Source organism: Carcharhinus amblyrhynchos, chromosome 1, assembly GCF_965287045.1.
Source record: "Carcharhinus amblyrhynchos chromosome 1, sCarAmb.v2.hapA, whole genome shotgun sequence".
In the NCBI taxonomy this organism is placed as follows: Eukaryota; Metazoa; Chordata; class Chondrichthyes; order Carcharhiniformes; family Carcharhinidae; genus Carcharhinus; species Carcharhinus amblyrhynchos.
The window spans coordinates 86646190-86663928 of NC_137324.1; the positions used below are offsets into that span (position 1 = coordinate 86646190).

General features: G+C 40.1%; 1 protein-coding gene across 12 annotated transcripts in view; it reads left to right on the plus strand.

The window, feature by feature from the left end:
• Positions 1 to 17739, plus strand: part of LOC145342742 (amyloid beta precursor protein binding family B member 2-like) — a 338577-nt gene that overhangs the window by 176819 nt on the left and 144019 nt on the right. For 10 of the 12 annotated variants that reach the window (XM_080188293.1, XM_080188340.1, XM_080188284.1 and 7 more), the window contains 3 exons: positions 8504 to 8563; positions 15128 to 15213; positions 15325 to 15385. In XM_080188293.1, the coding sequence (XP_080044419.1) occupies positions 8504 to 8563; positions 15128 to 15213; positions 15325 to 15385 (207 nt within the window). The remainder of the gene's footprint in view (positions 1 to 8503; positions 8564 to 15127; positions 15214 to 15324; positions 15386 to 17739) is intronic. The other 2 variants (XM_080188302.1, XM_080188312.1) reach the window with 1 other exon arrangement.

Genomic DNA, 17739 nt, shown 5'->3' on the forward strand with positions numbered 1-17739 from the left:
GTTCAGAGTCTTCTGCTCAGATCTCTAGTAGTAAATGTCAGCAGACCATTTGGCTTCAATGACAGATTCCATCATAGTGATGTTAGCCTCAAACCCCAGTCAGCATATTTAAACCCTTGCTTCCTATGTGTTGACAGTGCAGTGCTTGCAGATAGTGTCTCAAAATATGCTCTATTTCGCTTCTGCACTCTGGGAAGGCCAGAGAGTACCTATTCAATCTTTGAAGAGCTGTTGGCTTTTATCGGGGTGGGTAGAATGGTTGATATTGGCTGATCCCAAGGTACCATCTGTGTTTTGAATGAAAAACACTTTGCATGTTACATCTGAACTCTGGTGCAGATCAAGGAGTGATATCACAGCCAGTGCTGTAGTAACTAAATGTTTTGAGAATGCTGTTCAGAGTCACATCTGGTGACTATTAGATTCCTCTGGTGCCAATGTCCTGATCTTGGATGTCTCCAGGACATTTTGTGGTATGTTTGTTCTTAAAGATGTTAGTTGCACAAAGCTTGCAGAAGCAGCAAAACTCTCTCTCCATTCTCATTTATCTTTCTCCGGCCACAATGTTTGAGGCAGGAAAGTCATGCCTTATATTCTGCACTTTGTTGAAACCCACTAGTAGATAAAAATGTCCTGATTTGGAGGTCCTGCTGATAGCTGTGACACCTCCTCATGGAGCTGATCTTTCACCTCTATTGTGGAGGACAGCAGTGGAGCATGGATACTCGGAGGTTAACTGGCCCTGATGGAGAGAATACATTCTCAACCATTTGTGGGGAGCTCTATTACTGAGAGTAGTGTGTCCCTTGCAACCAAGCTCACACCTTCCTTGTGCATTTCCTCTGAGCTCTTGCCCTGCAAATGAATGGGTAATGTTTTTCTTTCAGTGACCTGCTCTCAGTAAGCCTTGTCTCTTGTAGCGAGGCAATGTCAGTGTTCAGCCTTTCAAGTTCCATGCCAATCAGAGTTGTCTTTCTCACATTATCTATCCACTGCAAGTTGTCTGTCAGCTTCATGTATTTGGTCCTGACATTCCAGCTTGTCAATCAAATAGTTGGCATCGTCTTTCTTTTCATTAGCTTTGTTTTTTTTGCCTGGTGCAATAGATTCCGTCCACTTATTGAGCAGATGCTGCAAGTATCCATGGAAATAGATGGTCTGTGGCAGGTCAGCACATTACTAGTTGGTGGTTGCTTGATTTTTGAGACACAGTGGTCTCTCCCACCACCAAAGACAGGCCACAGCACCCATTCTCGACACCAATCGAGTTAGATTTATCACACTTAATTGCCGTCTTTCATGCTGCCTAATGCTGTCCAGTGAAGTATGCTGTCCAAGGTGCAAGCCTAGGCAAAATTTATGACGACTCTGGTCTACCAAAATGTCAGGGTCTCCCTCTTAAACTCCAAGCTGGGTCCAAAGGAATTACAAAGTGCATTGTGTGGCATTGCATCGATTGCAGGAGTTGCCAAAAAGATTGCACATTTAGTTATCAGCCTGCCTTTTGTCTCCACTCCAGGTATTTTGTTTTTCTTAACCTTCAACTCTGCTGAGGCAGTGGAGCTATTCACTCATAGCTGAGAGTGCCAGGGATGTGGGCATGTATACTGCAGTGTCTTGAGGGCCAAACCTTCTCCAGGTTCCTCTGAAGCTTTAGACTGGAGCCACTTAGAGCTCAGTTTCCATGTGTCATCATGAGGTGATACAGATAAGGACCTGCCAATGAAGAGGTTGTGTACTGACAAGGAGAGGTTTACACATTTCTCTCTCTTTGCTGTAGCCAATGGTGTAGGCTGAAATTGAGAAGCAAACTGCACACAGAAGCGGAAAACGTACGAACTCTCTTCACCCACACAACTAGATAAATTTAATCGATTTTTTTTTGGGTGCACTCACAGTACGTCAACCTGTTGGAGATGCTATATTCATGACACTTTAATGATTTGTATACCTGGATTCACTAAGCTCTCTGGAAAGAGAGGTGGTCACACCGCAGGCTCAGACTCTGTGCAGGCAGGAAGAGAATGGGTGACCACCAGACAGAGCAAGAGAAATAGGCAGGTAATGCAGGAATATCCTGTGGCCATTCCCCTGCAAAACAGATATACGGCTTTGGATACTGTTGAAGGAAATGATCTCTCTAGGGAAAGCAGCAGCAAACCACGGTTGGCTCTGCTGTAGAGGGGAGGGGTAAAAAGTGTGCCAGTGCAATAGCTATAGGGGATTCAATTGTAAGGGGAATAGACAGACATTTCTGTGGCCGCAAACAAGACTTCAGGATGGTATGTTGCCTCTCTGGTGCTGGGTCAGGGATGCCTAGGAGCAGCTGCAAGACATTCTGAAGGGGGAGGGCAAACGGACAGTGATCGTAATACACATTGGTACAAAGGACATAGGTTAAAAAAAAGGATGAGGTCCTAAAAGCAAAATACAAGAGTCTAGGAAGAAAATTAAGAAATCGGACCTCAAAGTTGGATTACTACCATTGTCACGTGCTAGTCAGAATAGAAATGACAGGATAAATCGGATAAATACATGGCTAAAGAGATGGTGTCGGGGGAGGGTTTCAGATTCCTGGGGCGTTGGGACTGGTTCTGGGGGAGGTGGGAACTGTACAAATTGGACGGATTACACCTGGGCAGGACTGGGACTGATGTCCTAGGCGGAGTGTTCACTATAGCGGTTAGGGAGGGTTTAAACTAATATACCAGGGAACCGATGTAATAAGTCTGAGAAGGAGGGAGCAAGGACAAAATGTGGGGAGAATGTTCTTACTACATCAAAAATCAGGAAAAAAACTAAAAGGAAGAACTCAGGAAATGTTATTAATTGAAGTGTTAGAATTCAAAATGAAGGTACAAAAACTAGCATAAGGGCACTTTTTCTGAACGCTCATAGCATTCGAAACAAGATAAATGAGTTGCTGGCACAAATCATTGCGAACAAGTATGATTTGATGGCCATTACAGCAACATGGTTGTGAGATGGTCATGACTGAGAGTTAAGTATCCAGGGGTATCAGACTGCTTGGAGGGACTAACAGCAAGGTAAAGGAGATGGTGTAGCTCTGATATTTAAGGATGACATCAGGGCAATAGCGAGAGATGATATAGATTCTATGGAAAAAAAGGTTGAATCCATTTGGGTGGAAATTAGAAATAGTAAGGAAAAACAGTCACTGATAGGCTTAATCTATAGGCCACCAAATAATGACATTATGGTGGGGCGAGAAATAAACAAAGAAATAACTGATGCATATAAAAATGGTACAGCAATTATCATGGGGATTTTAATCTACATATCAATTGGTCAAACCAGGTCAGTCAAGACAGCCCTGAGGAAAAGTTCATAGAATGTATCCGCGATAGCTTCCTTGAACAGTATGTAATGGAACCTACAAGGAAGCTTGCTATCCTAGATCTGGTCCTGTGTAATGAGACTAGAATAATTAATGATCTTGCAGTTAGGGATCATCTCAGTAGAAGCGATCATTTAAAATACAAATGGAGTGTGAGAAGGTAAAATCCAATACCAGTGTCTTGTGGTTAAACAAAGGAGACTACAAAGGGATGAGGGAGGCATTGGCTAAGGTAAACCGAGAGCAAAACCTTTAAGGTGGGACAATTGAGGAACAGTGGAGGACTTTCAAAGCGATCTTTCACAGTACTCAGTAAACTTATATACCAGTGACAAGGAAGGACTGTAGAAAAAGAGATAATCAGCCCTGGATATCTAAGGAAATAAAGGAAGGTATCAGATTGAAAGAAAATGCATTCAATGTGGTAAAAATTAGTGGGAAGCTAGAGGATTGGGAAATCTTTTAAAGGTCAACAGAAAGCCATAAAAAAGCTATAAAGAAAAGTAAGATGGATTATGAGAGGAAACTAGCTCAAAATTTAAAAACAAATAGTAAAAGTTTCTGCAAATATATAAAACGAAAAAGAGTGGCTAAAATAAACATTAGTCCTTCAGAGGATGAGAAGGGGGATGTAATAACTGGAAATGAGAAAATGGCTGAAGCATTCAGCAGGTATTTTGTCAGTCTTCACAGTGGAAAACACAAATGTCATGCCAAAACTTGATGACAGGAAGACATGGCAGGTGAGGATCTAGAAACTATCATTATCATGGAAGAGGTAGTGTTGGGCAATGAGGTTAAAGGTAGACAAGTCTCCTGGTCCTGATGGAATGCATCCCAGGGTACTAAAAGAGATGGTGGGAGAAATAGTAAATGTACTAGTGGTAATTTACCAAAATTTGCTAGACTCTGGGCTGGTTCCCGCAGGTTGGAAAACAGCGAATGTGATACCACTGTTTAAAAAAGGAGGTAGACAAAAGGCGGGTAACTATAGGCCAGTTAGCTTAACTTCTGTAGTAGGGAAACTGCTTGAATCTATCATCAAGGAAAAAAATAGCAAGACATTTGGATATAAATTGTGCCATTGGTAAGACGCAGTATGTATTCATGATGGGAAAGTCATGTTTGACTAATTTAGTGGAATTCTTTGAGAATATTACATATGCAGTGGACAATGGAGAACCTGTGGATATGGTGTATCTAGATTTCTAAAAAGATTTGACAAGGTGCTGCACCAAAGATTGCTACATGAGATAAAGGTGCATTGTGTTACAGGTAATGTATTGGCATGGATTGGTGAACTAACAGAAAGCAAAGAATGGGGGTAAATGGGTGTTATTCAGGTTGACAGTCAGTGACCAGTGATGTGCTTCAGGGACCAATGTTAGGACCGCAATTGTTTACGATTTACATAGATGATTTGGAGTTGGGGACCAAGTGTAGTGTGTCAAAATTCGCAGATGACACTAAGATGAATGGCAGAGCAAAGTGTGCAGAGGATGCTGAAAGTCGGCAAAGGGATATAGATAGTCTGAGTGGGCGAGGGTCTGGCAGATGGGAGTGCGATGTTGGTAAATGTGAGGTCATCCATTTTGGTAAAAATAACAGCAAAATGGACTATTATTTAAATAGTAAAAAATTGCAGCATGCTGCTGTGCAGAGGGACCCGAGTGTCCTTTTGCAAGAATCACTAGAAGTTGGTTTGCAGGTGCAGCAGTTAATTAAGAAAGCAAATGGAATTTTGTCCTTCATTGCTAGAGGGATGGAGTTTAAAAATAGTGACATTATGTTGTAGCTGTATAAGGTAGTGGTAAGGCCGCACCTGGAGTACTGTGTAGTTTTGGTCTCCTTACTTGAGAAAGGATATACTGGCACTGGAGGGCGTGCAGAGGAGATTCAGTAGGTTGATTCCAGAGTTGAGAGGGTTGGCGTATGAGGAGAGACTGAGTAGACTGCGGTTATACTCATTGGAATTCATAAGAATGAGGGGAGATCTTATAGAAACATACAAGATTATGAAGGGAATACATAAGATAGAAGCAGGGAAGTTGTTTTCACTGGCAGGTGAAACTAGAACTAGAGGGCATGGCCTCAAAATAAGGGAAACAGATTGAGGAGGAACTTCTTCACCCAAAGGGATGTGAATCTGTGGAATTGCCTGCTCAGTGAAGCAATTGAGGCTACCTCATTGAATGTTTTTAAGACAAGAATAGATAAATTTTTGAACACTATAAAGGAATTAAGGATTATGGTGAGTGGGTGGGTAAGTGGAGCTGAGTCCACAAAGAGATCAACCATGATCTTATTGAATGGCGGAGCAGGCTCAAGGGGCCAGATGGCCCACTTCTTCTCCTAGTTCTTACGACCTTCACTATTTTGAAATTACTCTATCCTGTTATCCGTTTTGGGTTCAAATTGGATGACTTCATTTTTGTCTACATTGCAATCCATTCATCACAATTTTTACCAATAATTTAACCTACCACGATCTCTTTTCATCTACGTTGTTTACCATCATGCCTGTCTTTGTGGATGAGACATATTTGGACATGTAGTTTTCTATCCCATCATTTAAGTCAATCATGAAGACAGTGAATAGTTGAGGCCCCAACACATCTTTACTGTTGTGTTTTTATAATGATATAAAGGCAGCAAATGCTCTCAAAGGATTGTGTAAGAATAGGCACGTGAGAATGTATATACATGGATAGAAATTTTGAAGACATCATCCTCAGAGTTGTGTGTGCTGTGTTCTGCTCACAGGTCAAAGTGAAACTGAGAATGGATCACACAATGTATTTCCCTTCTGGTGGTGGCATGCTGCTCTCCCTTGACGTATTATGTAGCACTAATGGGGCTCTCCTGGTCACTTTTTGCCAATTAGGTTGCCTGCCCGTTATTGCTACTACACTGTCTCCATTGCTCAATCAGTTTCCTAACCAGATCAATAATTTGCCTGTGAGCTTCAACTTTAGCTATGTATTTAGCTAGGGACCAGGAGGGATTTTATCAAATGCTATCTAGCAGCCTATAGAAATAACTTCAGTCACCACATTAAAAAAGTAAATCAAACCTGTCAGGCTTGAGCCAACCTTTGTGCTTTCTGATCAGCTGAAAATTTAAGGTGTTCAGTCACATTATCTTTAATTATAGATTCTAGTATTTTCTCTGCAACAGATGTTGAGGCTAATTGGTCTATTATGTCTATTGGTGTATTAACCATTCTGTGGTTTCTCACCCTTTTCAAATAATGAATTGATGTGCAATTTTTCAATCGCAATGAACCGGATCCGAGTCAAGAAAACTTTGATCGATTTATAGTTAATGCATCTACAATGTTCTCCCCTAATGCCTTTTAAATCATCTGGGATTTGTAATTCTTTTGTGCCATTATTTTCTTTGTTACTCTTATTTGCATTAGTTTTGGTGAATCCCTGTCCTAATTCAGTATTATATTCTTTGGGACTTTAACATGCAGACTTCTTCCATTGCTGTAAATATTGATGCAATATAATTATTCAGTCTGTCAATGAAAATAGGAAATGATGGACAATGTCACTGTTATCATGTTTCAAGGTGTCCACTTTGTCCTTGATCTCGCTCTCCTTCCTGTAACTGTTTAAAATATAGTTGATATCCCTTGTAATATTTTTATGCTTCCTTCCAGTAGTTATTATTTGTTTTGTCATTTTTTTTCTGTTCTCTGTATCTTTCCTATTTGCCAGAATCTGTTTTTTTTTGGGTATCTGAATGTTTTTCATCTTAGTTTAATATCACTGCTTACCTTTTTAGATATCAGTGGCTGTCCTTTTTGGCAAGTAGAAGTTTTGTCCTTTAAGGGTATAAATTGGTTCCGTGTCACATCAGATTTGTTTTTGAACACCTTCTACAGATCTTCTGTCACGTTAACAGAATTTGTCCCATTTGTAGTGGATATTCCTTGTCTCATCCCACTTGAATCTGTCTTGCTTAAATTCAGAATCTTCACAGCTGTTTTGCATCTCCTGCTTCCAAGCACCAGGTTGAACACTATCTATCATATTATGATTGCTATTAGATAAATATTTATGTACCATTAAGCTGTTAACTAAATCTGGTTCCTTACTAATTACTAAATCTATTACAAAATGCCTCCTTGTTGATTCAATGACATATTGCTGCAGAAAACTATCCTGGACACACTCAGGAAATTTAATACTTTGGTGACATACACGGGTCAGTTCATCCCATTCTACATGGAAGTTAAAATCTACCATTAATACCATTCTGCCATTGTTACGTGCATGGTCAACCTCTGCACTTATGGAGTCTACCACTTCACAGCTGCTATTATTTACTAATTTAAATGGAGTTTTAAATCCTTTTCTATTTCTGAAACTACCAAGAAAGTTCTTCCAATCTATTTCCCAGACAGATGAATAAGCTGCTGCTACTAGAATATCCTTCAACCTTTTTAAGAGGTGCTGACTGGCTTTAATTGCCACCAACCTTACATGAACTTGGGTCCCTGCTGAACATGCAGCCACACAGTGACGTGCTTAGTGCTGGGCTGCACACCACAATTATGGAAATAAGCGGAAAGCACAATGTCTGAGTGCTCCCTGCATAACTTTAAAGAGGTGTGGATTAATCATACACCGCAATCCTTGTGTCTATTATTAGGTTTTATTAAATCTCCTGGCATCTTTCAAAGAGCAGGAATTTTCCCAGCTTCCTGGCAAACATTGCTTTCAACCAACACCACCAAAAATCAATTAACTAGTAATTCTATCATTGCTACTTGTTGGATCTTGCTGTCTACAATGTAACTGCCACATCAGCCTTGATAACAACATTACTGTGTGAAACACTAGGAAATGTTTCTAAGAGCTGGAATCAGGTGTATGTTAATGCAATTTTGTGTTCCTCTTTTATTCGTCATAATTGTCTCCGTTGTATGTGTGTTTAGTTTAGAGTTCGTTGCATGGGATTGTAAACACGGTAAATCATTAACCACAAATCTTGTTAAAAGCCAGTAGTTTTTAATAGAAATGTTACTGTAGTGTTTAGAAGCTGATCCACTAACTGCTTTAGTGTCCTAACCTTGTCCTTTTTTCTGTTTTTATGCATATGTGTCCCTTCCTCTGTGATTAATTGTGTATCTAGAAACCATGGACTGATTTTGCTGTGCTGAATGGTGGAAAGATTAATAGTGACATTTGGAAGGCAAGTATTTTATGAATATTATTCAGCTAGCATATTCTTCCAAAAAAAAATTAGTTTTATAATTCCAATGCAATTTAATATTCAAATTAACTTGAGTATATGTACTAAGCAGCAAGTAATTAAACCATTCAATAGCACTGAAGTGTTAACTAAATCAAAACAACAACATGGTATTTGTAAGTTTTAAAACTTTTACTGGATTTGGGTTCGTGGGGATGAAATAACAACCTGTGGTACAAAATAGTTCGGACTCTTCTGATTTATATAATGCAATTCACTGTTAATTTACACATTCAATACATGCTGTGATGGCAGCTGTCACCTTGCTATGCCTTGAGTGGGCAAACAAGTTTATACGAATATTAGTGTTTTATGACTTTTTCATGTGGTTTTTGAGGATTAAGAGAATTGCAACTATGTTAACTTTTTAAAAACTTAACCCGTTCTTTTTCCTGGGTATGTGCTGTGGCAAATGTTCCAAGTAGAATATGATTGGATTCCCAAGTGTTATTACCAGTTGGTGTTTAAATTAAGTTGACTTCTCTCTGGAGCTTACTTAACATCAATTCTGGTAAGATTGAAGCTCTTGAAAAAACAAAAAGCTCTAAGGTCTGTGCATGAGACAATATGAAACATCTTGATGAAAGTAAATTTTATCAGTAGCTAACTTGTATTTATGACCTTAACTTGCAAATTATAGTTACCATAACTTTAGCCTGTGGCATACTTACTTCAAGTTTGATGCACTGATGGCTAATGCTGATTGCAAGGAGAAGGTGACGCGTGACGTAAATTGTTATCACTTTCTGAAACCCTTTCCAAAACTAAATGTCCTGTATTGTTTACTAATGCCCAAACTAATGGGGAGTTAATGAATAGGAATAAAAGTTGAATTTGTCGTTCTAGTTAGAGTACCACTTTATTTGTTTCTCCAAAGTTACAAACATATTGTTCCAATATATTGCAACCTTTACCTCTTCCTTTTGTAATCATTGTATTAAAGCCATTACTTTTTGACTATTGTTCAATTTTTGCCATGGCATCAGAACTGGAGATGGTTCACTCATTCCTTTACTTGGATTTTAAAATATAATTTTCATGCCTCATCCATTGCTGTTTTTTTGAATTGCCTCAGTTTTTTGAGGTTCTTTCTTTGTTCTGTGTTTTAGTTTTTCAATAAAGATAATGGACACATTCAAAGCAGTTTCTTCAGCAAAACACATTTTGAATGTCAGTTATGAAGATGTTTGGAGCAAAATGGCAAAATCTGGATTTTTCTGCACATTTCACTTTTCTCCATTGTGATAATTATTGGTTGTTGAAATGTATTTCGCTTACATGACATTTGTGGGAATCAGACACTGCTATAGCGTCTTTTACATATTTGTAAATAGTGTTAAGCACACGTGAGGCAGGGTGCCTGTTGCGTTTGGCCGTATTTCTGTTTCTATTGCATCAGGAATTGGAGAGGATACATTAAGTTTTGCAGTGTGTACAGTACTGTTTTCTAATTAGTCAAAACTCCATCAAGTTATTTTCCATTTTTGAAGCAGTTTGTTTTGTATTGATTACCTGAGTGGGTTGGATAGAACGGGAGCAATCAATTTCCTAAAGCTGTTCTGGTATAGTCCAATCCCCAAAATGTGATACTGCATCTAGTTTTATGTATTTGGGGAAATGCTGCCAAATTGAAATTTTGTCCACAAATTATATAGTACATACAACACAGAAACAGTCTATTTTGGTCCAAACAGACCATAGAACATAGAACATTACGGCGCAATACAGGCCCTTCGGCACTCAATATTGCGCTGACCAGTGGAACTGATCTAATGACCCTCTAAGCTAAACTGTTCCAATATTATCGGTATGTCTATCCAATGACCATTTGAATGCCCTTAAAGTTGGCGAGTCACGGCAGTGTTTATGCTCCACTCAAGCCTCCTCCTATCTTCTCTTCATCCAAATCTATCACAGCAATCATTTATTCCCATCTCCCTCATATGCTTGTTTAGCTTCCCCTTAAGTCAATATAATTTCATAGAATCATAGAAACCCTACAGTGCAGAAAGAGACCATTGGGCCCATTGAGTCTACACCAACCACAATCCCACCCAGGCCCCTACCCCATATCCGTACACACTTAGCCGCTAATTCCTGTAAACTGCGCATCTGAGGACACTAAGGGGCAATTTTAGCATGGCCAGTTAACCCAGCCTGCAAAGCATCTTTGGATTGTGGGAGGAAACCCACGCAGACACAGGAGAATGTGCAAACTCCACAAAGACAGCAACCCAAGCTGGGAATTGAACACAGGCCCCTTAAGCTGTGAAGCAGCAGTGCTAACCACTGTGCTACTGTGCCACCCCAGTTTGCTTCAACCACTTGCTGTGGTCATGAGTTCCAAATTCCAACTACTTATTGGGTAAAGAACTTTCCTCTGAATTCCATATTTGTTTTCTTGGTGATTATCTTACATTCATGGTCTCTATTTGTGCTCTGCCATACAAATGGGAACAGTCTCTAACTCAAATTCTTTGTAATTTTGAAAATTTTTTTTAGGTCACTCCTCAGCTGCCTTTTTTCTGAAGAAAAGAGACTTGGTCTTTCAATCCTTTCCTGATTCATACATCCACGTATTCCCAATATCCTCAAATCTTCTTGCTAGCCCCTCCAATGTCTCCTTGGCAAACAGAATTGTGTGCAGTACATTATGTGGTCTACCCAAAGTTTGATATAGATTTAATATTTTTCTGCTGTGCAATTCTCCCCTCGAGAGATTATGGTTAGTGGTTTGATTTTTTTCAATGGCCTTGCTAACCATTGTGCAACTTTTAATGATCGACGTATTTGTACTCCAAGGTCCCTTTGCTTCTTGGAGCCCTGATAGTACAATCAGTAAGAGCACCAGATCTTAATCTTGAGGGTCCCGGGTTCTAGTCCCTGTCTGGATGCTGCTTTTGGCTCAAGATGTCAACTGCCAAGGAAATGACAAAAATCACGCACTGTCTGATGAATTCAAAGAGAGTAGAAGTGACAGATTCATTTTATTAACTGGTCTGGTGTCTTCTGTTGTTTACACCTCAGGGGGTGACCTCCCTTTTTTGCCTACCAAAGCGTACTATCTCGCATCTATCTTTGTTGAATTTTATTTGCTATTCTGCAAGTTAATAATAAGAACATAAGAACATAAGAAATAGGAGCAGGAGTAGGCCATCTGGCCCTTCGAGCCTGCCCCGCCATTCAATAAGATCATGGCTGATCTGTCGTGGCTCAGTTCCACTTTCCCGCCCTCTCCCCATAACCCTTAATCCCCTCTCTTATCAAAAACCCATCAACCCGCTTCTTAAAAATATTTAGCGAGGCAGCCTCCACCACTTCAACGGGCAGAGAATTCCAGAGATTCACCACCCTTTGAGTGAAGAAGTTCCTCCTCAACTCCGTTCTGAACCGCCCCCCCTTTATCTTGAGGCTGTGCCCCCTAGTCCTACTGTCTTTTTTGAGCGGGAAGAGTCTTTCCACCTCTATCCTATCCATCCCATTCATCATCTTATACGTCTCAATGAGATCTCCCCTCATTCTTCTAAACTCTAACGAGTACAAGCCTAGTTTATTCAGCCTCTCCTCATAGCTCAACCCCCTCAACTCCGGTATCAGCCTAGTAAACCTCCTCTGCACTCCCTCCAAGGCCAAAATATCCTTGCGCAGGTGCGGCGCCCAAAACTGCACACAGTACTCCAGCTGCGGCCTCACCAATGCCCTATACAGCTGCAGCAAGACCTCCCTACTTTTATATTCAATCCCCCTCGCTATGAAGGCCAGCATCCCATTCGCCTTCCTGACCACCTGCTGCACCTGCAGGCTGGGTTTTTGCGACTCATGCACAAGGACCCCGAGGTCCCTCTGCACCGTTGCCTGCTGCAGTTTTTCGCCACGTAAGTAATAGTCCTTCCTACCATTCTTCCTACCAAAGTGGACCACCTCACACTTGCCAACATTAAATTCCATTTGCCATTTCCTGGCCCATTCGCCCAGCCTATCTAGATCCTTCTGCAGACTCTCCACACCCTCCGCACAATTTGCCTTTCCCCCAATCTTGGTGTCATCAGCAAATTTCGACACCCTACACTCGGTTCCCTCCTCCAGATCATCTATATAAATGGTAAATAGCTGAGGCCCCAGCACCGACCCCTGGGGCACCCCACTAGTCACCAACCGCCAATCCGAATAGCACCCATTGACCCCCACTCTCTGCCTCCTATTTGACAACCAATCCTCTATCCACGCTAACACCCTACCCCCAACTCCATGTCCTCTGACCTTCTGCAGTAACCTCTTGTGAGGTACCTTATCAAACGCCTTCTGAAAATCCAGAAAGACCACATCCACCGGCTCTCCTCTATCCACCGCCCTAGACACATCCTCATAGAACTCCAGTAAATTTGTCAGACACGACTTCCCTTTAATGAAACCGTGTTGCGTCTGCCCTATCAAGCAATTCCCTTCAAGATGCCTCGCAATTTCCTCCTTAATGACGGATTCTAACATTTTACCTACCACAGACGTTAAACTAACCGGCCTGTAATTCCCCGCCTTTTGCCTGGCACCCTTCTTAAACAACGGCGTAACATTAGCCGTTTTCCAATCCTCCGGCACTTCCCCGGAATCCAGCGACGTCTGGAAAATAACCACCAATAATGTCCTCCTGCAATTTTTTGCAGTCCTCCTCAGTGTTGATCATTTCCCAGTGTGGTGTCATTGGCAGACTAAGAAATTGCATTTTTGATTCCAACAGTCCTAACAGTCCAACTTGTTACGTAAACTGTGAGCAGCAGTGGTCCCAACAATGATCCTTGGACCACTTTCCACCTTTTACTTTGTGAACATTCCATTTCTTCACTTCCATTCTTTGCCATGTGCCTTGGAGTCAACAAGCAATCTCTTCTACCACTTGTACTCTGAATCCACATTGTCTGTCCTTATCAGTCTATCATGGGCCATTTTATCGAAAACTTTTGAAAATCCAGATAAATTACATTTACTGCTTTCCCACTGTATACTCTCTCCCTCTTACTTCCTTCAAAAATTAAATAAAACTTCTCTTTTGGAATGCATGTTGACTATTCATTGTTACTTTTTTTTACCACTGATGCTAAGCTGATTGGCCTATTACTTGCTAGACATGCTCTGTCCCACTTATTAAACATAGGAATTAAATTGTCCATTTGTTAGTTCTTTTCTTAACCAAGAAATGTGAGTGATATTGCTCCTGCTTTCTCTTCCCTAGATTATTTGTAGTTTGCAGTCCATCTGTGTTAGGTGCTTTTTCTTATTTGAGTTTGTTTAGCCTGTTCAATATATCCCCTTTTTTATTTATCTCATTGTTCACTTCATCATTCAATACATTGGCTACCTGTTATAGCTCCCTGCTAAATATCCAAAGTAAAATGATTGTTTAATATTTCTGTCATCTATCATTACCTGTGGTATTATTTTGTCTATCCATTAATAGTCCTATTCCCATCATAACCTTCCTTTGTTATTATTGTGCCTGTAATGTATCTTACTTTTTTTATTCTATTCCTGGATAATTTAACTTCATAGTTCCTCTTTGGCTTCCTATTTATTTTTTGAACTTCCCTCCTAATCTATTTATGCCCCTTCTTATCTTACACTCCTCTGGTGTCTAAGTACTTAATCTATGCTTCCTTCCTAACCCTGAATTGTTCAGAATTAATCTGTACACTTACATATTTGGTTTGGGAAGAAAAAAACACTACATCTGTCTCAGTAGGGTGAATTAACTAAAGCTGAGGAAAAATATCCCAACTGCATCAGCATGAATTGTCCTGTTTCTCACATTTTCCAGCCTTGAGGCCTCCCTGGGTGACATTTACCAATTAATGCCAAAGCTGTGAGCAGCCTTGCCTTGTAGATTCATCACCACCCGAAGCTAGTTTAGATTGTCCAATTCTTCATTTAGCACTCTTATGTGACTAGGTCCATTTTTCCTGTGAAAACCACATAATGAAGTAAAGCCTTCTCATTCTACGTTGGGAACTTGTAAGAATATATAGTAAGATTTGCCATAGTGGGTAGCGCAGTAGGTTATTAGACTCCCATTCATTATTGAGATTCAGGTTAGAATCCAATTAATACCCTTGTTACAGTTGAAGGTCTCCTATCGTTGTTGATTACAAGTCTATATATGTGTTCAGTAACCATAAGCCCACAGTGCAGAACTCTCAATTATTTGGCCCTAATTTGGCAATCTCATTCAGAGAAGCCAGAAAGATGACTAATGTGGAAAGCAGAAAAGAATGTCCCTGGTTTAGTAGAATAAACTGTTCTCAAGTTTGTCCCTTTTTAATATGTGACGTGCCTGATGTTCATGATGCTGTCCTTGAATGTCAAAATTGCGAGATGGGTTCCATTCCCCAATGCTCATAACTTAGTGAGTATGTAACTGAGCCCGACATTTTGAAAATGTTGTAATGATTTTCAAATGGTGCAGATTTTTATTTGAATTTTCTTTAAAATTAAGAGGGAATTCTCTTGTCATAGGATCTCCATGCTGCCACTGTGAACCCAGACCCAAGTCTGAAAGAGTTTGAGGGAGCAACTCTGCGCTATGCTTCTCTAAAATTGAGGTAAGGGGCAATATTTTAAAAGTGTTGGTCTATTGAAATTTACAGTGCAGTGATATCTTCCTTTTACATTGTTTGCTGTTTAAGTACTAATGCTCCCAATTGCGTCCACAGAACAGTACCACAGTCCGAGGAAGATGGTTCCTGTACTATCAACAGTGATCCAGAGGCAAAGGTCAGTGTTGATTCACCGCCATTTCTGAACTTTAGCATCAAACTTTCTGCATATGGCTTCTTTGTCAGGACAACGATTATGTGAAAGATTTTATTTATTCAGCTTTTATTTTTGAAAATGGACAGCAATGTTGTACATTTAATTGACTCCTGTTGCACTGTGTAGGGACTGCTGTTATTTACAATTGGATGCGTGCGACCAGTGTAGTTCTTCAGTATTTAGTTACTTGCTAATGCTTTAATGTGCTGTAACATGAAATAACCATTTCAAATTTCTTTCAACAATTCGAGAAAAGTTAATGATACAAAACTAAATTTTTAAAGGGGAACGTTGTTGGATTTTGAGGCTCAGTACAATTCAATCTGTTATCAGGAATGTCTCCTTAATCTCCTTTAATACCAGAGTAAGTATTCAGAGCTAGATTCAAAAAGTTTATTTTCACCATTTAGACGTTTTCCCCGATATGGATATGCTCCTGTCTTTAAGTATTTTAAGAATTGCTTTGCATCTGGAATTTGAACAAAATTCCAGATTCAATCTCCAGAATTAATGAATCATACAACTTTAAGAAGTAGATATACTCCATTGATATCTAGTACATGACTGTATTAGCATCTACTCTTCGAAGATTTTCCAGTGAGTAACATTACAGAGAAAATGCACTGTTGGAATTTTTTTTGCATTCTGGAGATAAATAATTGAAGAATTGTATCATAACATTGTCAGATGAATAATAATGTACTCTGAATACATGCATATGCCCATGTATACATCAGTAATCGAGTGATATGTTAAGTAACTCGAAGCAAAACAGGATTAAGTGGCATCCTATCAAATATTTTTTCAAAATTTAAACATATCCATTGATTTCCTATGTTTATCCTTTCTCACTTCTTCAAAAAACAATTTATAAGTTTGAGAAAGCACAACTACTTGCTTTTCACAAACTTCTGGTGACCAACTCTGATTAACCAATGTCCCTTATAGTTCTTTCCTCAGACTTTATTAGAATACAATTAATATTAATTGACCTATAATTTTTCAACATGTTCCTGTCTTTTTTTTTGAGGAGAGTCATGTTAATTTATTTGCCTAAAATTTGAGTAACCTCCATTCTATTTAGAACCATAGAAATGATATAGCACAGAAGGAGGCCATTCAGTTCATCTTGTCCATGGCAACTCAAAGGCACCCAGCTGTTCTTTATAATCCCATTTTCCTGCATACAGCTCATACATAGCACTGTAGCTTATGGCACTTAAAGCAGATCCAGGTACTTTTTAAAAGAATTTTGAGTCTTTTTCCACCATCAACTCAGGCAGTGAATTCCAGATACCCACAGCCTACTGCGTAAAAAGATTTTTCCCCATGTCCCATCTAATCCTTCTGCCACTTGATTTGAATCTGTGACCCCTAGTTTTTGAACACTTTGCCAAGGGAAACAGGTTCCTCCTAACTACGCTATCCCTTCCCCTCAAAATTTTGTCACCCCTCAGCCTTCTCTGTTCCAAGCAAAATAATTCCAACCTCTCTCCTCTTTCCTCACAGATACAATCCTCCAGCCCTGACAGCATTCTAGTAAATCTTCTCTGCACTCCAGAGCAATCATGTCCTTCCTGTGATGTGACCAGAACTGCACACAGTACTCCAGTTATGGCCTTGCCAGCGTCCTATACAGTTCCATCATTTTATCCCTACCTGTATTCTGTTCCTCTGTCAATGAAGGAGAGCATTGCATATGCCTTATTTACCTGTACTACTCTACCTATAGGGACCTGTGCACTTGCAAATGAAATCTCTCACTTCTTCAACCACTCTCAGTATATTCTTATTTATTTTGTATCCCCTTTTACTGCTAGACCTCCCCATATGTATTACCTCACACTTATCAGAATTGAATTCCATGGGCGGCGCAGCGGTTAACACTGCTGCCTCAGAGTGCCAAGGATCCAGGTTGGGTCATTGCCCGTGTGGAGTTTGCACATTCTCCCCGTGTCTGCGTGAGTTTCCTTTGGATGCAGCGGTTTGTTCTCACAGTCCAAAGATGTACGGGTTAGATAGTTTGGCCATCCTAAATTGCCCCTTAGTGTCAGGGGATTAACAGGGTAAATACTTGAGGTTGTGGGGATAGGGCCTGGGTGGGACAGCGGTCAGTGAGTACTTGATGGGCTGAATGACTTCCTTCTGCACCGTAACATTCTATGATCTGCCACTTAACTGCCCACACCTCCAATCCATCTATATCATCTTGGAGTTTACAGCTGTCCTCTACATTATCCACTGCACAGCCAATTTTTATGTCATCTGCAAATTTCCCAATTGTGCCCCTTACGTTCAAGTCCAAACCATTAATA